This window comes from Anomaloglossus baeobatrachus, chromosome 2 (genome assembly GCF_048569485.1).
Source record: "Anomaloglossus baeobatrachus isolate aAnoBae1 chromosome 2, aAnoBae1.hap1, whole genome shotgun sequence".
Classification (NCBI taxonomy): domain Eukaryota; kingdom Metazoa; phylum Chordata; class Amphibia; order Anura; family Aromobatidae; genus Anomaloglossus; species Anomaloglossus baeobatrachus.
In genome coordinates, this window is record NC_134354.1 from 264,803,941 (window position 1) to 264,828,663 (window position 24,723).

General features: G+C 43.3%; 1 protein-coding gene across 1 annotated transcript in view; it reads left to right on the forward strand.

The window, feature by feature from the left end:
• Nucleotides 1-24,723, forward strand: part of LOC142291338 (uncharacterized) — a 52,288-nt gene that overhangs the window by 10,891 nt on the left and 16,674 nt on the right. The window contains exons 4-12 of the mRNA XM_075335804.1: nt 3,729-3,785; nt 4,813-4,978; nt 5,290-5,414; nt 14,251-14,365; nt 18,371-18,556; nt 19,669-19,788; nt 20,181-20,322; nt 22,066-22,497; nt 23,332-23,529. Coding sequence (XP_075191919.1) covers nt 3,729-3,785; nt 4,813-4,978; nt 5,290-5,414; nt 14,251-14,365; nt 18,371-18,556; nt 19,669-19,788; nt 20,181-20,322; nt 22,066-22,497; nt 23,332-23,529 — 1,541 coding nt within the window. The remainder of the gene's footprint in view (nt 1-3,728; nt 3,786-4,812; nt 4,979-5,289; nt 5,415-14,250; nt 14,366-18,370; nt 18,557-19,668; nt 19,789-20,180; nt 20,323-22,065; nt 22,498-23,331; nt 23,530-24,723) is intronic.

The window sequence follows — 24,723 nt, forward strand, 5'->3', positions numbered from 1 at the left end:
GGCACTATGTCTTGTGATCTGATGAGACCAAGAGTAACTTACTTGGTTCAGATAGTTTCAATCAATCATGTGTGGTGGCAACCAGGTGAGGAGTACAAAGATAAGTGTGTCTTGCCTACATATTAAGCATAGTGGTTAGGAGTGTCATGGTTTGGGGTTGCTTGAGTGCTGTAGGGAGTTAAAGTTCATTGAGGGAACTATGAATGCTTACATGTACTATGACATACTGAAGCAGAACATAATTCCATTACTTCAGAAACTAGGCCACAGGGAAGAATTCTAACATGATGATGACCCCCAAACACACCTCCAAGATGACCACTGCCTTGCTAAAGAAACTGAGGGTAAAGGTGCTGGACTGGCCTAAACCTTTTGAACATCTGTTGGGTATCCTCAAATGGAAGGTGAAGCAGCACAAGATCATTAACATCCATCAGCTCAATGATGTCATCAAAGAGGAGAGTAAGAAGATGGTGGCTTCACAGTGGCACCTGGGAAGCTCTAATGAACTCCATGCTGAAGATAATTACGGAAATGTTGGAAAATTATGATCTTCACACAAAATGTATAATTTGGCCATTTTCACTTAGTGGTGTACTCACTTTTGTTGCCAACGGTTTAGGCATTAATGGCTGTGTGTTGAATTATTTAGAGGGCACACCAAATTGATACACAAAATGTACACTGACTACTTTACATTGTATCAAAGTGTCATATCTTCAGTGTTGTCCAATGAAAAGATACAGCATAATAAAATATATACAAAAATGTGAGCAGATACAGTCATATGAAAAGGTTTGGGCACCACTATTAATGTTAACCTTTTTTCTTTATAACAATTTGGGTTTTTGTAACAGCTATTTCAGTTTCATATATCTAATAACTGATGGACTCAGTAATATTTCTGGATTAAAATGAGGTTTATTGTACTAACAGAAAATGTGCAATCCGCATTTAAACAAAATTTGACCGGTGCAAAAGTATGGGCACCTCAACATAAAAGTGACATTAATATTTTGTAGATTCTCCTTTTGCAAAAATAACAGCCTCTAGTCACTTCCTGTAGCTTTTAATGAGTTGCTGGATCCTGGATGAAGGTATATTTGACCATTCCTGTTTACAAAACAATTCCAGTTCAGATATGTTTGATGGTCGCCGAGCATGGACAGCACTCTTCAAATCATCCCACAGATTTTCAATGATATTCAGGTCTGGGGACTGGGATGCCATTTCAGAACATTGTAATTGTTCCTCTGCATGAATGCCTGAGTAGATTTGGAGCGGTGTTTTGGATCATTGTCTTGCTGAAATATCCATCCCCTGCGTAACTTCAAGTTCGTCACTGATTCTTGCACATTATTGTCAAGAATCTGCTGATACTGAGTTGAATCCATGCGACCCTCAACTTTAACAAGATTCCCGGTGCCAGCATTGGCCACACAGCCCCAAAGCATGATGGAACCTCCACCAAATTTTACTGTTGGTAGCAAGTGCTTTTCTTGGAATGCCATGTTTTTTTGCCTCCGTGCATAACGCCTTTTTGTATGACCAAACAACTCAAGCTTTGTTTCATCAGTCCACAGGACCTTCTTCCAAAATGTAACTGGCTTGTCCAAATGTGCTTTTGCATACCTCAGGCGACTCTGTTTGTGGCGTGCTTGCAGAAACGGCTTCTTTCGCATGACTCTCCCAAACAGCTTCTCCTTGTGCAACGTGCGCTGTATTGTTGACCGATGCACATTGACACCATCTGCAGCAAGATGATGCTGCAGGTCTTTGGAGGTGGTCTGTGGATTGTCCTTGACTGTTCTCACCATTCTTCTTCTCTGCCTTTCTGATATTTTTCTTGGCCTGCCACTTCTGGGCTTGACAAGAACTGTACCTGTGTTCTTCCATTTCCTTACTATGTTCCTCACAGTGGAAACTGACAGTTTAAATCTCTGAGACAACTTTTTGTATCCTTCCCCTGAACAACTATGTTGAATAATCTTTGTTTTCAGATCATTTGAGAGTTGTTTTGAGGAGCCCATGATGCCACTCTTCATAGGAGATTCAAATAGGAGAACAACTTGCAAGTGGCTACCTTAAATACCTTAAATATGATTGGATACACCTGCCTATGAAGTTCAAAGCTCAATGAGGTTACAAAACCAATTTAGTGCTTTAGTAAGTCAGTAAAAAGTAGTTAGGAGTGTTCAAATCAAGAAATTGATAAGGGTGCCCATACTTTTGCACAGGTCATATTTAGTTTAAATGCGGATTGCACATTTTCTGTTAGTACAATAAACCTCATTTCAATCCAGAAATATTTCTCAGTCCATCAATTATTAGATATATGAAACTGAAATAGCTGTTGCAAAAACCCAAATTGTTATAAAGAAAAAAGGTTAACATTAATAGGGGTGCCCAAACTTTTTCATATGACTGTATACTGTTTGTGCTGAAATGCTTTACCTATATGTTGGGAAATCATTTGCAGCAGATGTTCCATTTTCACTGTTTATTCAATTGGGAACATCCAAAGTGATTGTTAGATCAGGCTGTACTTAGGACTGTTTTGGTCTACTCCTGTGTGAGATATATTGACTGCCTGATCTGATCTCACTGCAGAGCTATTACATGTTCAGCACAACAAACATAAGTGCGATACTGACACTTTGAGCTCTTGGCTCATGACAGACCATGTGGGGGTAAGGTAGTACAGCAGAGGAAACAGTGCTGGGAGACGAGGAAAGCTGATAGAAGGGTTTGTAATGTGACACAACTAAACTCAGCTGCACTGCCCATCTTCCCACAGTGACTCATTCATAAGGTTAGACAAGGAGGTCACGGCTGTCTGTCATAATTTTCAAACACTGAGAAACCTTCACTGAGCTATGGTGGTGAGTCGTGATCTTCTTTCCTTTAACTGTTGTTGCCTGCTTATGATTGGTCAACATCATACAGGGAGAAGAAGTACACGCCTTCAGTGAAAACTACCGGATAACATACACTTGTATTTACTTAACATTAACTATTTAGAGTTCAGATACTTTGATTCCTAATATCTCTACAACTGAGAGGCAGAATAAAAAAATATATTTTACTCCTCTCTTTAGCCACTATTACATCATGTGTCCAGTTTAACATGAAAAATTTGATTAGAGGTTTTTTACAAGCTTACTTTATAATGAGATGGGTTTAGCTATATGATAACAGACACTAGGAAATATCGCAGACATGGCTCATCCCATAACTACCTTTATACAAGTATGTCTCTGTACATTGCTTGGAGTCCAGCTCGTCACAGGACAGTTAATGGTAATAGATTTGGTACTTCAGAATACAGTGCCATACTCATTTCATGAAGTAACCATTTGCTGCTCGTGATCTACACCATGAATGGGGAGGGCAGGGCAGTCTACTTATAGCCAAAGCAAAATGTATACTAATTTCCAGAAATTTTACTTACTTTTTTATTCTAAAATTAACTGCATAAAAAAGATAGACCACTTGTGTGAACACGGCTTTACTCCTAGAGAGTTAAAAATGTAATTTGCTCTTATATAGTGATGTGATCATGCTACTATTGAGTTATTTAACACACAAATATCACCTATCATGGCACTATGGAATGACGACTTCTGAATGTTATATTATGTTGTTGATTTTTATTTATTGTATTTTTCAAACATTATAGAAAATTTAGCAAATTGCATTTTCTAATATGTGTTATGCTTCCTTTGTAGAAATAGTGACTTGAAAACTTTAATATCTGTTGGAGGATGGAGCTTTGGAACAAGGCCGTAAGTAGAAAACTTAATGAGTATTTTAGTTACTAATATGTATTTTTTAACCACTCAATAGGTGTTAATTTTTAGATTGGAATGGGTCCACTTTTGTCCACTTCTTGTTTTCATGTTGCTTTAAGTCTGCAGCCAAAGGTAGTTAAATGGAGTCAGATAGAGTAAGATGGTGGAGCATTCGTCCTGCTGCCCCATTCATCTTCAATGGCACTGTGAATAATTCGGGATATAAATCCATTTTTCTAGTAATTGGAGGGCTGGGGTTTCAGCAGTGCAACCCACTCCAATCTAATAAATATCACATGTCCTAGGGATATGCAATATTTGTAAAGCCCACAGCTGGTGTAGAGGAAGCGAGTGGGAGTTTTGGACCCTCTTGAACACAGGGGGAACCCGGGCTTTCCCTTTAGTGGGAGGGGCTTAACTAAGCACCCACCCTGAGGCGGACACCAGGTACCACTCCCAGGGCAGTGATTGGGACTGTGGGCAGCTAAACCGCAGGGCAGGTACGGACACTGGTACGGGCACAGGTATAGGCAGGTACAATCAGGATGACGAGGGCAGACAAGCAGGCATGTATGGACAGGTATGGTGGGTACAGCAAGAATAATGGGACAAGAGTATGGGAACTAGACAGCTAACTAGCAGACAGACTAACTAACTAGAGATCTTACGCTGGCACCTCCCCTAATGGGAGGGTGCCTTGAATACTCAGTGCCATAGACTGAGAGCCATTTTCAGGAAATGGCACGCCAACCCTTTAAGGGGAGGGCAGGTTTGCGTGCACGTGCCCTAAGCACACTCCTGGGAGACTTGAGCTGTGTGCACAGACACCGGGAGGGGGAGAAAGCAGGAGCACATGTGGATGGCCGCAGGGCAGCGGGGAGGAAGAAACCCGGCTGGGGCGGTGAGTAAGTCGGCATCCCTGCAGGGACGCTGGCGATACAATATTTTTGGAACCCAGAAGTAAATCATCATTCCTATTTAGTGCAGGTGTAAGAAGATGCACTTTTCTTTCTACCTGCAGTTTCACTACCATGGTGTCGACACCCAAGAACCGTCAAACGTTTATTGCATCAGTAATTGAATTTCTCAGAAAGTATGACTTTGATGGATTGGACATTAACTGGGAATATCCTGGCTCCAGAGGAAGTCCGCCAAGAGACAGGCAACTGTTCACCATTCTAGTTCAGGTAACAAACTTCATTCAACAATGTATAAAATATAACATCTGCTAGCATTTAATGGATGCCATGGCTATCATTAAAGTGTTGGACACAAGGGTTGCATTCATCAAACAAGCTCTTTAATTTAGCTTTATAGACATTATTAGATTTAGTATGACCAATTCAAAAGACATACATTTCCCGATTGGTTCAGTAAGATTGTGAGAATGAGTGTTGAGGTTTTACCTTGAATCTCCCTGGAAGGCTGTACATATAACTTGGATTTGATAAAGTTTATCATTATTATGTTAGATAAAATTGTTTGTACACTATTGTAGGAGATTAAGGAGGCTTTTGAAACCGAAGCTGCAAGATCCAAACAGCCAAGACTCCTGCTGACTGCGGCAGTGGATGCAAGCCTCAGCACTATCCTATCCAGTTATCAAATACCACAAATTGCGGAGTAAGCACATATATATTTTCCCTTCCTTGTACCAAAGTATCTATAATATCATAATACGGTTGTAAACAGTTGATAGCTTTAAACAATTTTGACACTATGGACATATTAGCATATTATCATAGTGTAGATTATGGTATTACAAAGGGTTTCTTTTTACATTTTTGTATACAGTAATAATAGTTTCTATGGGGGTCCTCCCACAAGCACTAAGCATTTCACTTAGTTAAAGGGAATCTGTCATCAGGTTTTTGCTACCTCATTTGAAAGCAGCATAATATAGGCAAAGAGACTCTGAATCCAATGATGTCTCACTTAGATCATTGGCTGCAGCCGTTTTGACCCAATCACAATTTTTAGATTTAGCAGTGCAGCAGAGCTGAGAGAGCTGCCCCCGTCCACAGCAGGCTCACTATACAGATTATAAATATACAATGAGGTGTCAATCACAGCAGACTACCCTGCTTGTGACTTTGTAGTCCTGCAATGATAAGTATCCTGCTGCTTAAACAAACATAGTAGAACTATAGAAGGATCATACAACATGACTAACATATTTTACTTCCTTAAAAATATATACTTTATTAAATCACTTTAAACTTTAAATTACGCTTAACACTTCACATATGACAAAAGAAATTCTAGTGCACAGGTAGAGGGAGGAATAGTGATGCCCCCCTACAATAAGTTCTCCCTCCTATGCACTACCTGACAGTGGAAGTCGGCACCCTAAAATTGCAACTTCGCGCCCCCACTCTCCGTAAACTGTCCCTAAACTCCCCTGACTTACCCTACAAGTTAAAATGAGGACAGAAAGTGCTCATTAGAGTTGAGCGCGGTTCGCGGTTCGAGGTTCTCCAGTTAGCGGCTCGAGTAATTTTGGGGGCTGTTCTAGATCGAACTAGAACTCGAGCTAAGCCATTATACTAGCAAACACTGAGGAAACTTAGTGGCATCCTAAAAGTGGCTGTTGGACTTCCATTAGTATCCCACTGGTGCAAACCTATGTGCAGCACCTCTGCATTGCACACTCAAACTCATTGTTACTAAGCCATTATACTAGCAAACACTGAGTGCACTTAGTGGCATCCTAAAAGTGGCTGTTGGACTTCCATTAGTGTCCCACTGGTGCAAACCTATGTGCAGCACCTCTGCATTGCACACTGACACTCATTGTTACTAAGCCATTATACTAGCAAACTATGCTGCCAGTTTAAGGGCCGTAGTTGCATTGTCAGGGATAGTTATTGTTGTTTATTCTGCTGTTAATAAAGATAGACCACCGCTGCAATCTACACCACCTCTCAATTTTTACTACCACATTTTAAGTGCACAATCTTGTTGCAATCAAAATGAGTGGCAAAATGACAGATGCTAGTGGAAAGGGGAAGAGGCGTGTTGGAAAAGGAAAAAAAGGGTTTGTCCGTGGGGAAGGTGGCAAAGCTCCATTAACATCTGCTGAAGATAGACCATCTTCCAGCAAAATTAAGATGTCTACTACTTAACGTGGACAATCCGATGTGCTCCCTTTTTTACGGACAGGAACAACTGGAACAAAGGTAGATGATGGCCAAAAAAGGAAAATGCTTGAATGGATCTCAAGTGGTCCAACAAGTGCCCTTTCCTCCACCTCATCTACTGCATCCAAAAAACACCAGTCCTCTGAGTTGTCATCCCAATCACACTTGCTTTCTCCCAGCTCTGAAGTCTCCATCCGCCCTGCACAGTATGGTGGAACTGAGATGGCTGAGTCTGCAGAGCTGTTCAGTCACACTGTAGCCTGGGAATCAGAGGTCTGCTCCCAAGCTACAGTGAGTACAGACCAGGAAATAGTCTGCAGTGATGCCCAGAACATTTGTGTCTCAGATTCAGGCCGTGATGACCAAGTTTCTGAGAATAATGTTGACCCTTATTCACAAACTGAAACACCTGTTGTAATAGACAATGAGGAACATACTGATGACGATGAGACGCAGATACCAGATTGGGATGACAACTTAAATATTCGGTCAGGGCAAGAAGAGGCTCAGTCTGAGGGTGAGGGGAGTGCAAACACAACAATTGATGAGGAAGTTCTAGATCCCACCTACTGTCAACCCACAGTCAGGCCCTCGAGGAGGTCAACAGAGACGGTGGAGAGGATGCAACTGACGACGAAGTTACCTTGCGCCTTCCTGGACAGAGTCGGAGTACTGGTAGCACGTCTACAACTGCATCCTCAGCCACCACTGTGCCTCTGAGCACTAGTCGGGGTGGATCAGCAGGTCGCATGCCCTCTAAGCCTTGCCTAGCCTGGTCCTTTTTTGACATAGCAAAAGATCGCCCAAATTATGTGATCTGTAAAATTTGTCGTGATTCTGTTAGTAGAGGGCAAAACCTCAGCAGTTTGACAACTTCTTCCATGAATCGTCACATGAATAAATATCATATGTCCCAGTGGGAAGCTCACCGTGCTGCAATGCGGCCTAGCGGAGTGAACCATCCACCGCCTGCCCCTTCCAGTGCATCCGCACGCTCTTCATCTTCCAGGACTGTGGGGACAGCTGTCACACCTGGTTTTCCACGCACAACTTCCACCACTGTAACTGCAACAGGCAGTTTGCTTGGTAGGTCGTCAGTTGGTTTGGAAGGGGAAACAAGTGAGTGTGTACAGCTCTCTCAGACATCGATAGCACCAACGTTGGATGAAGTCAACCTCATGTCTCCGCCTGCACTTTCCTCACAAACCTGCATTTTTCCAGGGACACCCTACTCAACACCGTCTACACACAGCAGCCAGATCTCTGTCCCTCAGATGTGGACAAATAAAAGGTCATTTCCTGCGACCCATGACAAAGCTAAGAGGTTGACTTTATCCCTCTGTAAGCTCTTGGCTACCGAAATGCTGCCTTTCCGCCTGGTGGACACACAGTATTTTAGAGACCTTATGTCTGTCGCTGTGCCCAGTACCAGATGCCCAGTCGCCACTACTTCTCTAAGAAAGGTGTGCCCGCGCTACACCAGCATGTCGAACACAACATCACCGCTTCCTTGAGAAACTCTGTGTGAACGGGTGCATTTCACCACCGATACTTGGACCAGTAAGCATGGACAGGGACGTTACATGTCGCTGACTGGGCACTGGGTAACTATGGTGATAGATGGTGAAGGGTCTGCTGCACAAGTCTTGCCGTTCCCACGACTTGTGTGTCAATCCTCTGTCTGTCCAAGTTCCGCCACTGCTTCTGCCTCCTCCACCTCATCTGGGTCCTCCACCTCCGCCCCAAGCCTGCCTGGTCAGGCCACCAGCGTTCTCACTGCGCAGAAGGAATCATGCACCCCTCATTACTATGCTGGCAGCAGAGCGCAACGGCATCAGGCGGTCTTTAGCTTGACATGTCTTGGAAATAGGAGTCACACAGCGGATGAGTTGTGGGCAGCTCTGGAGACTGAGTTTATTAAATGGTTGTCTCCACTCAACCTGCAGCCTGGTAAGGCCGTGTGCGACAATGCTGCAAACCTGGGTGCGGCCCTTCGCCTGGGCAAGGTGACACACGTGCCTTGTATGGCTCACGTGTTGAACCTTGTTGTCCAGCAATTTTTAACACACTATCCCGGCCTAGATGGCCTTCTGAACAGGGCACGAAAACTGTCTGCTCATTTCCGCCGTTCAACTACCGCTCCAGAAGTCTTTCGGCCTGCCGGTTCATCGCCTGAAATGCGATGTGGCGACACGCTGGAATTCGACTCTCCACATGTTACAGTGACTGTGGCAGCACCGCCGAGCCCTGGTGCAATACGTCATGATGTATAGCCTGGGCCAACGAGATGCAGAGGTGGGGAAGATCACCCTGATGGAGTGGTCTCAGATCAAGGACCTATGCACCCTTCTGCACAGTTTCGACATGGCGACGAATATGTTTAGCGCTGACAATGCCTTTATCAGCATGACAATTCCAGTCATTTACATGCTGGAGCACACGCTAAACACTATTCGGAGTCAGGGGGTGGGACAACAGGAAGGGGAGGAACTACAGGAGGATTCATATGCGCAAGAGACAACAACATCACCAAGGTCCAGACGTTCATCATCACCAACGCGGCAGGCATGGGACCATGGGGGACAGGGATCAACAAGGGCACATGGTAGCAGGCGAAATGTTGAGGAAGTTGCTGAAGAACATGAAGAAATGGAGGATGAACTGTCTATGGACATGGAAGACTCAGCGGATGAGGGAGACCATGGTCAAATTTCAGTTGAAAGAGGTTGGGGGGAGATGTCAGAGGAAGAAAGAACGGTTAGCACCTCTATGCCACAAACACAGCGTGGACTTGGTCCGCATGGCTGCGCAAGACATATGAGTGCCTTCTTGCTGCACTACCTCCAACATGACCCTCGTCTTGTCAAAATTAGAAGTGATGATGACTACTGGCTTGCCACACTATTAGATCCCCGGTACAAGTCCAAATTTTGTGACATAATTCCAGCCATAGAAAGGGACACACGTATGCAGGAGTATCAGCAGAAGCTGTTACTCGATCTTAGCTCGGCTTTTCCACCAAACAACCGTGCAGGTGCAGGGAGTGAATCTCCCAGTTGCAACTTGACAAACATGGGACGGTCTCGTCATCTTCAACAGTCTACCCGTACCAGTAGCACTGTATCTGGTAACAGCAATTTTATTGAATCTTTTCATAATTTTTTTAGACCCGCCTTTGCAAGGCCACCAGAGACAACAAGTCTGACACATAGTCAACAGCTGGAGAGGATGATACAGGAGTATCTCCAAATGAACATCGATGCCATTACTTTGCAAATGGAGCCTTGCTCATTTTGGGCTTCAAATCTTGAAAAATGGCCAGAGCTCTCCACTTACGCCTTGGAGATCTTGTCGTGTCCAGCTGCCAGCGTTGTCTCTGAACGTGTCTTCAGTGCTGCTGGGTGTGTGCTGACAGATAAGCGCACGCATCTGTCCAGTGACAATGTGGACAGACTAACGTTCATCAAAATGAACAAGTCATGGATCCACAAGGAATTTACTACCCCTGTGTCATCCTGGGGAGAGTAAATGCTTGTGGATTTGGAATGTGTTTGATGCAAATCTAGCTGTGAAGTGTACAACTAGGGCACAAGTGCTGCCACTGATGGGGTGTCTGTGTGGCCCAATTTTTGGAAAAAAGGGAGACTCTTCTTGGAGTAACCCTTGCTGTGTTTTTAAAAATGATCCAAGATGCACAGAGCTGGGATCAGGAAAGACTTTGCTACCTACCCCGGTGTCATCCTGGGGACGGTTAAGTATGGCGTATTTTTGAATGTGCTTTATGCAAATCTAGCTGTGAAGTGTACAACAAGGGGCACAAGTGCTGCCACTGAAGGGGTGGATGTGTGTGGAGCCCAATTTTTGGAAAAAAGGGAGACTCCGCTTGAAGTCACCTTGCAGTGTTTTACATGATTTTAGAAGGGCGTGCCATGCCTATATCTGTGTCTCCTCCTCTTTTTCCTTGTCCAGCTCTTTTGTTTTCGCATGAGTATATGTCCTTGTCACTTTCCCATGTGTTTGTGTTGTGTTGTGAGTTGTTTGTCACCTTTTGGACACCTTTGAGGGTGTTTTCTAGGTGTTTTTATGTGTTTGTGATTGCCTGCCATTGTTTCCTATGCGGTTCAAGTGGTTCGTCGAACGTTCGCCGAACCGAACTCGAACAAGACCTCTGTTCGGCGAACCGAACTCGAGCCGAACCGCGACCGGTTCGCTCATCTCTAGTGCCCATGCCTAATAAAGTGCATCTACAAGTGCTTAATAATTAGGGCAGATAATTCAGGGAAGTGTAAAAGAAAAAATACACTTATCGTTCTGATGTTTGATACATGAACCCATGTTTTAAAGTGAAGTGTCAATCACAGCAGGGGCATGTTGGACTTTGTTGTCCTGCAATGATAAGTGTTCTGGTGTTTAAACAAACATAGCAAATAAACACCAGATGGGACTGTGACAAGAGAGGCATCACTGAATCTTATGTTTTAACCCTTACAGCATGCTGTCTTAAGATTACATAGCAAAAACCTGCTGACAGATTTCCTTTAAAAGAGGTGAATGCATGTAGAAAGAAAAAGATTTGTTTATATACAAAAAATAAATCCCTTGGATACCTCTATATAAAATCAGAGGTGAAAGGAATTGGAATCTGGATGTCAAGCTAGCTCATTCTTACACCAGAGAAATGGTAATAGTTAAATCCTTAGTGACAGGGACACATTTTTCAAATCTGACAGGTCACTTTATATGGCAAAAACTCTGCAATGTTTCAACATATCGCAATGATTTCCAGATAGTTTTTTTTTTCGTGGCACATTGTACTTTATGATAATGGTACATTTAGGTTGCCATGTTTTGCATTTATTTACACAAATATCACAAATCTTACTAAAATTTCTAAATATTAGTCCATTTTTAAAATTTGAATGATTATCCCTTATATCCAAATAGTCACACCACACAAAATAGGTATCACAATATAAGAACGTCTTACCGATGGTGCGGATGTAAATCAGACATGAGGGACATGTTATTTATTAAGATGTTAGCCTCTTTTAAATTGTAGTAATTTTTCATTTCCAGGAAGTTTATAAAACATATTTTCTTAGGGACTTATTCACTTTTGAAGTGACTTTGGGGGACCAATATATTGGAAACCCCCCCAAAGTGACTCCATTTTAAAAACCGCCCCTCTCAAGATATTTAAAACTGCTTCCAGGTATATTATTAACCCTTCAGGTTCTTTTCAGGAATTAATGCAAAGTGGCATGACAAGAAAGTCAAATGCTATTTTTACCACCTAGATGTAGCTAACTTCTGTGCAGCTTACTACAGCTGGCAGCCCCTAAGGGTATGTGCCCACGATCAGGACTCTCTGTGTTCAGAACGCAGCAAGTCCTGACCGGGAGGGCCGTATGTCTCCTCCGCAGGAGACCGCAGCTGCTTGTACCCATGGTCAGGGTTCCATGCGCTGCGGTCTCTCACTTGTGTCCTCCCTACGGGGGATGCATGCGATTCCACAGTAAACAATTGACATGTTTCTGTCTGGAAAGACACATCGCAGGTCAATGTTTGCTGCGGAAAAAAGAAGCACAGTGGGCACGGGATTTCTAGAAATCCCGTCCACTGTGCTTGTACTATACACTGCAGCGGTTTGGACGCAGCTGAGGTAAGCTGCGTCCAAACCACTGCAAATACTGATCATGGGCACACACCCTAAGGCCGTTGTTTGGCAGTAAAATGGCCACAGCAATTATCAGGACCACACAATCATGATCTTAGGATGCCTATGGGGGTTAATGAGGGAGCCCCCATGCTCAAATTACCATTTAGATACTGTAGTCATTATGGACAACAGCATCTTAGGGGTTAAATGGCCATGATCGATGCCAACACTGATGATGATGACTGATGACGCTATAGAGTACAGATGACATACTGCATTTTCACCCATCGGGGATGCTATTCACTTATATTCCAGGTCAGTTTTAAATCACATTGGTGGTTGTGGCGCCCCTGACCCGGTCAGGCACCACTGAGTACTGCACCCATGCTGGGACAGTACTTCCAGGTAATCCTAATGGCCAGAATGAGGTGAGTACGCACAGACACATAGCAACCAGGTCTCCATCACCATTAGATGGGACCCTTGGGCAGTCCCTAGAGGGGTCTGGCCTTTAATTCTTGTCAAGGGGTGTAGTGGAGGGCCTGGGAGCTAAAGTGCAGAGGCTGAAAGGAAAGGAGTGGAGCGAGCTAGTCTGGTAGTGGTGAGCAGCGGTTGCTAGGAGACGCAGAGGCGCGCTCACACTAGTCAGACCCTGCTTGTGAAGTAGCCGTTAGCGGGGGAGAACGGTTCCCAGTCAGTCAGTCAGAAAGACAGAGAGAGAGTCAGTCAAGTATGGGGACTGCCGGTGACTAGGCACGTGCGGGGAACAGGTCCCTAGAGTAGACTCAAGTTTAACTATCTGCTAAATCTTCCGGTGAGGGGAACTACAAGTCCCTCACCAACCATACAGAGTCCGAGCCTCAGCAAAAACGCAGGGACCCATAAGGAGACAGAGCCAGAAGCCATCTCACCTGGTCCACGCTGCTGGCAAACGGTCCAAAAAGGGAGAAAAGGCAGTAGCGACTCCCTGGATAGACCCCATGGTACTTCAAGTCAGGGGTTATCCGAAACAAGAAGTGCTAGGAAGGCGAGTTAATGGTTACCCTCAGACTGGCTTAAAGGATACCTGGTTTCACCTGGTTTATTGCAGCATCGCCCGGGTCAGCTCACCAGGAATATCAAGAAGTGAGTAAAAACAAGTTGAAAGACTTTCTGGACTCTGCCTGAGTTATTCTGGGACCTGTTGTTCTACACACTCGAGCCCCTGGGGCCAGCCTCACTCACGGGAGGCCACACCGTCCGACTGCAGACTCCATCAGGCCAAGACGCTCATTAAATCTGCAGTGGCGATCATCCAAATCCCTGACCGCAAACCGTGAGTGGCATCACGACAATACACATAAATAAAAACTGACAGTACCTGTTTACCATATTGGAGAAACCCTGTGGCGTCCCTGAAGAGGAACGGCATCCCTGGGGCGACACATGGTCACTGAGGGTAAATATGCTGTTACAAAAATGAATAAACGGGAGCTTTTACATTAACCAATATTTCAATAATAACCTCAGTAGGATTTGTTTGCCCAGAAGTAACTCAATTGTAACATTACAACCTGTGTGCAGCCTAAATGTTGCTTATGTATAAGACGCTACTAGTTTAGTTTTACTTAATGTAAATATAAGTTAATGTTTATTTTGGCAAAATTTCCATCTCCTACAGAGCCTTGGATTTTATCAACGTCATGACTTACAACCTGCATGGATTTTGGGAAGGGTATACTGGAGAAAATAGCCCACTCTTCGGCACTTCCTGGGAATCAAAATACTTAAATATTGTAAATATGACATCTATAAATTTAGATTTCTGCTGCTTATTTTACACACACACACACACACACACGCACACACACACGCACATTTATATATATATATATATATATATATATATTAGACATACTTGTAGTTTCTCCTGCAATTTCTCTCCTTTTGTCTTGAAGTCTGCTCTTGCTGCCTCTGGGATATAATGAAAGTAGGCCAAATGTTCAGCGATAATCCAAAAATGCAGTGCCAACTGGAAATCTTTTGTGGGAATCAAAAAGTAGATGACTTAAATGGAACCTGTCACCAGGTTTTCCACTTATAAGCTGCAGCCACCACCACTGAGCCTTTTTCTACAGCATTTATGAATGCTGTATATAGGAGCCCAGGCCGCTCTCTATAACGTATAAAAGACCTTTATTATACTCACCTAGGGAATGGTCCGGTCCACATCGCTGGTCTCGGGTCCAATGCCTCCTCCATCTTGTGCGATCCCCGTCCTCCTGCCCAGCCCCATGTGGGTAACACATTCTATGTCATCCACACATAGGCCTCCATTGCATTTCTGCACGTGCACATTTTGATCTGCCCTACTGAGGACAGCGCAAAGTACTGTAACGCACAGTTGTGAGGAAAGGTCAAAGATCACCCATGAATGCGCACTACAATACATTGATCTGCCCTTAGCCGAGCAGAGAGAAGTGCGCATGTGCAGGATCTATTGTTGAGCGAGTAGTTAACTATTCGTACTCGCTTTGCTGTTAGCGAGTACTGTTCGCTACTCATATATTCGTTACGAGTAGCGGGCACAATGGGAAATACTCGCTAAGCCATACTTTTTGTGTGAGTAGCGAATAGTACGGCTTTCGGGTAACTTGCTACTTAGCGAATATTTCCCATTGACTAAAGGCCATGTTACACACAGAGATAAATCTGTCGCAGATCTGTGGTTGCAGTGAAATTGTGGACAATCAGTGCCAGATTTAGGCGGGGTTTGCACACTACGACATCGCAGGCCGATGCTGCGATGCCGAGTGCGATAGTCCCCGCCCCCGTCGCAGCAGCGATATGTGGTGATAGCTGGCGTAGCGAAAATTATCGCTACGCCAGCTTCACACACACACTCACCTGCCGTGCGACGTCCCTGTGGCCGGCGACCCGCCTCCTTGTTAAGGGGGCGGGTCGTGCGGTGTCATTGTGACGTCACACGGCAGGCGGCCAATCGGAGCGGAGGGGCGGAGATGAGCAGGATGTAAACATCCTGCCCACCTCCTTCCTTCCGCATATCCTACGGAAGCCGCAGTGACGCCGGTAGGAGATGTTCCTCGCTCCTGCGGCTTCACACACAGCGATGTGTGCTGCCGCAGAAACGAGGAACAACATCGGACCATTGCGTCTGCGTAATTATGGATTACGCCGACGCTGTACCGATGATACGATTACGACGCTTTTGCGCTCGTTAATCGTATCATCCAGGCTTTACACACTGCGATGTCGCATGCGATGCCGGAAGTGCGTCATTTTCAATTTGACCCCACCGACATCGCACCTGCGATGTCGCAGTGTGCAAAGTGCCCCTTAGACTAATGGAACAATATGTCCATGATTTCACTGCAACCACAGATCTGCCAAAGATTTATCTCTGTGTGTAAAGTGGCCTTTACATTGCCCCTGCTAGTCATAACAAATATGCGAGTAGCAGACAGTACTCGCTAAGAGCATAGCGAGTACGAATAGTTAACTACTCGCTCAACACTAGCAGGATTGCAATGAAGGCTTCTGTGTGCATGATATAGGATGTGAGGGCAGCAACACCAATCAGACCAAACTGCCCCCTAATTGTGTAACATAAAAAACACCTTTATAATACTCAAAGTGGCCTGGCCTCTTATATACAGCATTCTACAGCACTGGATTAGTGGAAGGAAAGTACCGTTCACTTTCCTGGGTGAGTGAACTGGACTGGCCACCAAGTCTTCGCTAACTGCCACCAAAGGTGGCAGCAGGTGCACACACTGGCAAACAGTTGGCAGAGAGCAGCCCCTGGGGATCTGAAGTACCCTGGCAGCTGGCAAAACGGACACAATACAGTCTCTGGTACAGTCTCTGGTAGAATAAACAGCAACAGCAGGAGAAGTTGTGGATCCTTCCCGGATGGATGGGTGGATAGATACTTGCAGTGGCGGGTATTGTGGTAGCTGGCGGGCGTGGATGGTAGCGATAGGAGTAGATCAGCAAGCTCTCACAGGACTGAAATTTAAACAGATGTTATCAGCAGCACTCAGCCCAATGAGAGCAGCAGCCCAAAGTGACCTGAGAACTATCAACATTGGGAACTCGCTACCCAGGCACCTCCCTTAAGGGGAAGGTGCCTTAAATACCTGAAACCTTTCAGCTGACCTGAGAGGCACTTCCGGGTCAGGGAGCACTGGCCCTTTAAGAAAGGGGGCGTGGCTGTGCGCACACTATTCGTGTATAATCAGGAAGGTTTTGAGATGTTTTCCAGTGCTGGGACACAGCAGCATGGACAGGGGATGGGGCAGCCACTACAAGATAGCTGGACAGGTGAAATAACTGACATCCCTGCTGGGGGAGGGCAGGACAGTGCTGTGATGTCATACACAGCAGTAATGCCCATACTAAGGGCTCACTGGTGGAGGCCACAGCTCATAAAGGAAAACCTGATGACAGGTTCCCTTTAATGCATATGATGTAAAGCTTTTCAAACAACCTCTGTTTTTTCCTGAAGTATGATGGATTTTTCACACTATGACTAATTTCTTCTGCATACGATAAGCAAAGTCTTATGCAGTTCCACCACTTGCAAGCAGTGATTCTCATCACCGCTTTGATTCTCACAATAAAATTATTTTTCTTGGCTGTTAGAGCCATTCCATCAGGTTGCTTCAAGAAGACTACAAACTGCATTCACTATTCTTATCTAGCTTAATGATTTCATGCTAAAATCGCGATATGTCCCATTCCCTTCCCCACATTATAAAACAGCTGCTCACTTTTCCCAAAGTACAACTTTGTTTGTGGGACAACCCCTTTAAAGTACATTTTTATCAATAGAAACTGGAATAATAATAATTTTCACAACTGAATGTGTTATAAAAATGTTCCTGTGCTGAGATAATCTTATAAATGTGTCCCTGCTGTGTACTGTGTAATGGCCGTGTCTGACCATATAGAGACATGGTCTGATTAGACCACAGCTTCTGGGCCGGGGAGGAAGTAAAAGAATATAAAGACACGGGATTGCAGCTAATTCTTTCTGTGAGGTAAAACATGTTTAAAAACAAGAAGCAAATACTTTACCTCACAGACAAAAATTAGCTGCTATTATGTGTGTAATTTTTGTATACTGGGTTGTAATCTTTGAATTATTTCAATGCATCCTCCCGTGCTGAGGAGATGGGATATGATCAGACCATGTTCCTCATGGCCATTACATAGTACATAGCAGGGGAACATATATAAGATTATCTCAGCACAGGAACATTTTATAACACATTCAATTGTGGAAATTATTATTGTTGCAAGATCTATTGATTAAAATGAGCTTTGTTCATGGGAAAACCTCTTTAAGACATGAAGGTCAATATATAAGTAATCTCAAGAACTCTGTATTTAAAGGAAAACAATGAGCAGTTGAAAATTATTAGATAGACATTATTAGTATCTTGTCACGTGGGTAATGAAGGAACAAATGTGAGCTATTCTTATATCACAGAATTTGAAATATTTGCAAACTTTCTGTTTGACACCTTTGTTGTCAATATTTTTTTCTAAGTTGCATGTATTTTTAGTTAAAAATTGATGTTTGCAATAGGACTTTATTAAATGCTTTGTAACTTATGGCTTCCACATCCCAAGCAGCAGAATATGTAACTCCTATTTCTGTTCCCCTGAACTCTTCTAATGTGATGTATGACCACATCAAAGTTCATCTGAACTTTAGTGTGGTTTACTGTAATTCCTATGTTGTAAGAGTAAAATTGAAACACATTGTTTTCTAGGAATTTGTAATGAACTACTGGAAGACTCATGGCGCACCAGCTTCAAAGCTTATTGTCGGCTTTCCTGCTTTTGGCCGCACCTTCTTATTAAAGGACCCCTCTGATACCGCTATGAGTGCTCGAACAGTAGGCGGTGGACCTCCAGGTCCTTATACCAAGCAATATGGAATATGGGCTTACTATGAGGTATTGTACTTTTGCTTGTTTTGTTTTCCTAGGGTTCATCAATTTTGGGGCTCATGGACACTGAATCAAAGGAGTTCTACAGTTTTTGTAACACTCAGATGAAGGAGCTTCACTTACCTTTTTACATATAGAGCCCAAATTATTTTCTGTTACATTTGTATTGAAAAACCCTCAGTTTGTTTTCTATATAAAATCAATGGCATACTAGCATACAGTAAGAGGCCCATATAAATAAGCCTTTAAAGGGAACCTGTCACCAGATTTGGCAACTATAAGCTGCAGCCACCACCACTGAGCTCTTATATACAGCATTCCAGAATACTGTATATAAGAGCCTAGGCCATGCTGTATATTGTAAAAAAACCTTTTCTGGGGTGAGGGGGGTCCGGTCCAATGGGTGTCACCGGTCTTTTGTCTGGTGCCTCCTCTCTCCAGTCCAGCACCTCCTCTCTGCTTTGATCTCTGTCCTCCTTCTAACCAGCCCAGTACGGATGACGCATCTACGTTATCCACACAGGCTGACACTGTGGTCCTGCGCAGGCGCACTTTGTTCTGCCCTGCTGAGGGCAGATTAAGGTACTCTAATGCACAGGCGCGAGGAAAGGTTAAAGACCACCGCACATGCACACTACAATACTTTGATCTGCCCTGAGCAGGGTAGATCAAAGTGTGCCTGTGCAGGTCCTCAATGCCGGCTAGTGTGTATGATATAGGACACATCATGCACACGGGCCTCAGAAGAAGGAAGACAACGATCGCAGCAGAGAGGAGGCGCTGGACAGGAGAGCAGCAACATCTATTAGACTGAACCACCCCCTAGGTGAGTATTATAAAAGTGCTTTTTACGTTATACAGCGCGGCTTGGGGTCTTATATACAGTATTCTGGAATGCTGTATATAAGAGCCCACTGGTGGTGGCCGCAGCTTATAGTTCGCCAAATCTGGTGACAGGTTCCCTCTAATAAGCCTGTAAGAGGAAAGCTTGAAAACCTTATTAAAGATAGAAACGTATATAATTACAATACACTACTTTGGAGCAAATAGGAGTCTATTATGAGTTGATGGAATAATTAAATACACAAATTTGCTTTAATTTTAATTTCTTTTTACAGATTTGCGAATTTCTGAAAAAGGGAGCCATTAGTGAATGGTCATTTGGAGAATATGTTCCTTTTGCTTACAAGGGCAAAGACTGGGTGGGGTATGATAATGTCAAGAGCTTTCAACTTAAGGTATGTTAAAGGGACATTTCTATTCTTAATGAGCATGCTTGTTCTTGACTGTATTCGGTGATGCCTTTTAAAATCGAGCTGCAAAAAAGATAATTACCCAATGTATATTATATTACACATTACAATTTACTGCTTTAATTATGCAAGGTATTCTTTTAGCCGCCATCAATTCTATAGCAGTAACAGTACCACTGGGAATACATACTGTATATGTTTTTTGTTATTCCTGTATTTTCTCTGTTTTACATGGTTTATAAATCTTAGTATCGATTTGTAGCCACCAATTCAATTAAGTCTCACCAGAAAAATGACTTCCTTTGAAACAACCTTTAATGTTCCATGTTCTGTTTTACAAATACTTTATGTCTGTTTGTACTTTTTCTTAAATTTAGGCAGAATGGCTAATTCAGAATCGCTTTGGAGGTGCAATGGTTTGGTCAATTGATATGGATGACTTCACTGGTACCTTCTGTAACCAGGGTAAATTTCCTTTGCTTTCTACATTGAAGAGCACCCTTGGCGTTCACTCAACGGGTGAGTTATTTTACATTCTTAGAAAATCAATGATTGTAAAGGCCCCGTCACACTAAGCAACATCGCTAGCAACATCGCTGGTAACGAACAACTTTTGTGACGTTGCTAGCGATGTTGCTGTGTGTGACATCCAGCAACAACCTGGCCCCTGCTGTGAGGTCGTTGGTTGTTGCTGAATGTCCTGGGCCATTTTTTAGTTGTTGCTGTCCCGCTGTGAAGCACAGATCGCTGTGTGTGACAGCGAGACAGCAACAACTAAATGTGCAGTGAGCAGGGAGCCAGCTTCTGCTGAGGCTGGTAACCAATGTAAACATCGGGTAACCAAGAAGCCCTGTCCTTGGTTACCCGATATTTACCTTTGATACCAGCCTCCTCCGCTCTCACTGTCAGTGCCGGCTCCTGCTCTGTGCACATGTAGCTGCAGGACACATCGGGTAATTAACCCGATGTGTGCTGTAACTAGGAGAGCAAGGAGCCAGCACTAAGCAGTGTGCGCTGCTCCCTGCTCTGTGCACATTTAGCTGCAGCACACATCAGGTAATTAACCCGATGTGTGCTGTAACTAGGAGAGCAAGGAGCCAGCACTAAGCAGTGTGCGCTGCTCCCTGCTCTGTGCACATTTAGCTGCAGCACACATCAGGCAATTAACCCGATGTGTGCTGTAACTAGGAGAGCAGGGAGCCAGCGCTAAGCATTGTGCGCTGCTCCCTGCTCTGTGCACATTTAGCTGCAGCACACATCGGGTTAATTAACCTGATGTGTGCTGTAACTAGGAGACTGGGGGCTGGTCACTGGTTGCTGGTGAGCTCACCAGCAACTCGTGTAGCCACGCTCCAGCGATCCCTGCCAGGTCAGGTTGCTGGTGGGATCGCTGGAGCGTCGCAGTGTGACAGCTCACCAGCAACCTCCTAGCAACTTACCAGCGATCCCTATCGTTGTTGGGATCGCTGGTAAGTTGCTTAGTGTGACTGGACCTTAAGTAAGCCAATATTTTAGTGTAAGGCCAAGGGAACTGTATCCTCATAAAATTCTAATGCACATGTAGTAAAAGGGCCAGTCCTCCAGACTTTAATCTGAAAGGAGGATACTTTTATCAGTTATCAACATATGATTAACCTAGATTATTATTATTATGCTTATGACATAGTTAAGATTCCCATACACAATACTCGAAATTTGTTGAAAATGGGTGAACATTCATGAAGTTGAACTTAGCAATGAACGGCCATTTTAGCCAACTGGTAACAAACCGTCATTGCATGAAATGAAGATTGTCATGTTTACATTTTTTGGTACCACCTCACCATTGTAAAAGATCTAGCTTTGCTCTATGAAGATTATCACTTGATGAAATCCAAAACAATCCCAACCCCCATAATTCACATAATTCATAGACTGACTATTCATGATGGTACAGGAATTCTGGGCATCCATAGAATGACAGAAGCCTGACAGTTCCATGTCTTCTCTTATAGCTTGCTTCTTTACTATGGGGTAGTCAGACATTGGTGAGGCAATTTTAGGCTTAAATCATACATGCAGGTTTTGTTGCAGTTTATTTATTCAGGTTTTATGACAAACATACAACTCTATAGGTGTTTTCAGTTTTGTTGAATGTAAAGCTCAAACATTTTGGGTACCTAGCCTTGTAGGAATCAACAGAACAGTGACCCTACAATGTGCTCACACAGCAGTTAAATCTTTATACCATAAATTTACTTACATGAACGTTTTATTTTTCAGATTGCAATTCTTCACCAAAAAAGCCTACAGCAAACCACGAGAAGAGTAGCGATTCCTGTCAACCAAAGAGCAGTACTGGCGATCATAGCAGCAGTAAAAAGCATTCAAAATCTGACAATTCTGGAAGTAATACCAAAAGTGGTCATGTTGACAATCACAAGGGCAATACAAGTCCAAATATCAATACTCATGGGCATCAAAAAAGCAGTGATTCTACAGACCACACAAAGAACCATGAGTCTAAGGACCATTCACATGGTAGTGAAAGCCATTCTGGTAAAAGCTCTGGAGTCAATGCATTTTGTGTAGGAAAAGCCAGCGGCTTGTACCCTGTAGTAGGAAAAAGAAATGCTTTCTGGAACTGCTGGAAAGGTCTCACCTATCAGCAGGATTGTCCTGTTGGCTTGGTATTCAGCGATCAATGCCAATGCTGTAAGTAAATATTAAAAAAAAATCCTATAATGACATTTTTATTAAAAAAAAAGACAATTCTATATATATTTCCTTGCACCAATGTTTCACAAACAGTTATCCAGCATTTAGAATGGCATATGATTTATAATTGTCCTCACAAAACAAGCTATGTTGATGAGAAAAGAAAATAAGTCCAGGAAGATAGGACAAAACAATAGGAGATAAGAGGAAATATTACTTTGAAGGAACGCAGTTATGATTGCCGTACCAGGTCACGTCCTCTTATACCGCACAGCTTCTAGATACAGGGACAGATTTAATAATACATACTGTGTAAATTTAGGCAGTGTATATGTAGGCTAGAAAGTATTAAAATGTGCCATATTTAAGACAATAGTTCTTGCCAAAAAACAAATGTTTATGCATCTATAGGGAAGGCCGTATAACTCAGACTGGGATCGCAGCGCATGCTCGGACTGGCCATTGGCTCCCCTCACATGAGCGTGACAGCATTAATTTCTATGCAGACATGTAAACATTCTAGGGAACACTCGCTGAACAAGCAAAATCTTGCTTGTTGGGTGATTAGATCGTTAATCCGGGCAAACAAAATCGCTATTATTAGCAGCCCATCACGCCATGTAAAAACTGATAATAACGTAGTATGGTGATCGTATTGATGATCATACTGTTCCCATCAGTATTCGTCAGCCTCTGTAAATGAACATTAATTGACTTGCATAAGAATAATGAATAATGTTTTAATTAAAAAGGGTTTTCCACACTTCCACAATTACACAAATTATGAAAAACTGGTGGCGCTTGAGTTTAAATTGCTTTGTGTCTTCACAGGTACTTATTCTGCTCCCCCATCTGCTCCCCCATCTAAGGGCAGCAGCAGTTCAGATGGCAAAAGCTTTTGTGTGGGCAAAGCGAGTGGCCTTTACCCAGTGGCTGGGAATAAAAATGCTTTTTGGAACTGCTGGAAAGGTCTCACCTATCAACAAGATTGTCCCACCGGCTTAATTTTTGATCAGAGATGTCAGTGTTGTAAGTGATTTTTACACAATATACTACGTATATTATTCCCTTAGGTCTGATGTAGTCTTTATATTATTTTAGTTAAATTGCATAAAATACTTCTGGTTGTCAGCTTTGCAGTGTCTTTCAGTTTCCAAATCCAATGCCATGGGCCCCAATTCATCCAAATGTTTTTGACAAATTTCTGCCATAAAACAAATAGAATACAACTGATAAGCCAGGCTCAACCACTAGAGGTAGGTGCTGTTGGGGTAAATAAGTAAGTACGATTAAAACCCCAGCACTCAAAGACTAGACAGAATTGGCAATTTTGAGAATTGTCATTAAACGTTTTTGATAATCTACAAAAAGTGCACCAAAATGACAAGCAAAATGACGTTTCGGCTACTGGAGCCTTTTTGAAGGTTTTGCGTGAGCGTAGAGGGAAAGTAACATGAGTCAATGGCAGACTGCCATCAAGGACAAGCTGTGAGGTGCCACACTTTTGCAGTAAATCAAATTCGACCAGAGGTCAGAAGATGGAGAAATGGTGGGATAGTAGTACGTCTGCAGGCAGAGACTTGGGGAAAAGGAGGAGTCTTGGTGGAACAGTGGTGTCAGTGGTGCCTCTAGTCGAAGGAAAAACGCAAAAAGAATTGACATGCTGCATCTTTAAAAACATAGCCAAGATGCAGCCAACAAAAATGCACTGTGTAGACAGCAAAATCTCATAGACTTTGCTGGGAGAAGGAAATGTATGTATTTTGTTGCATCTTTGTGACCTATTTTTTCATGCAATCAAAAAATCCAGAATCTGAATGTAAAATAATAATGTGTTGATCCTATACTCAGATCTTCAGAATGATGTGTATCGCTGGGGTTCAGTGCAGTGAGTGAACCATGTAAGAAGGGCTGTCAGGAATAGAACAACATCGCAGATTGTGTGGTGCTGTATGTAAAGTGAAATAATGATTTCCTAAGAACTGGCTTATTAAGTTCACCAAGATGGTGGCAACAGAGATAGCTATAGCTAAATGGTTCAGAATGTCTGCACTGCACATACACTTTAATTTGTTGCAGACATATCTGCATCAAAAGCGTATGTCTTGGCATGAGAAAAACATGTGGAAAAAAATCTGCAAAAACACGTACATAGTACACATAGCCAAAGGAGTTGTCCACTACTCAGACCCCTTTTCAAATATTAAATTCCCCAATTAAAAA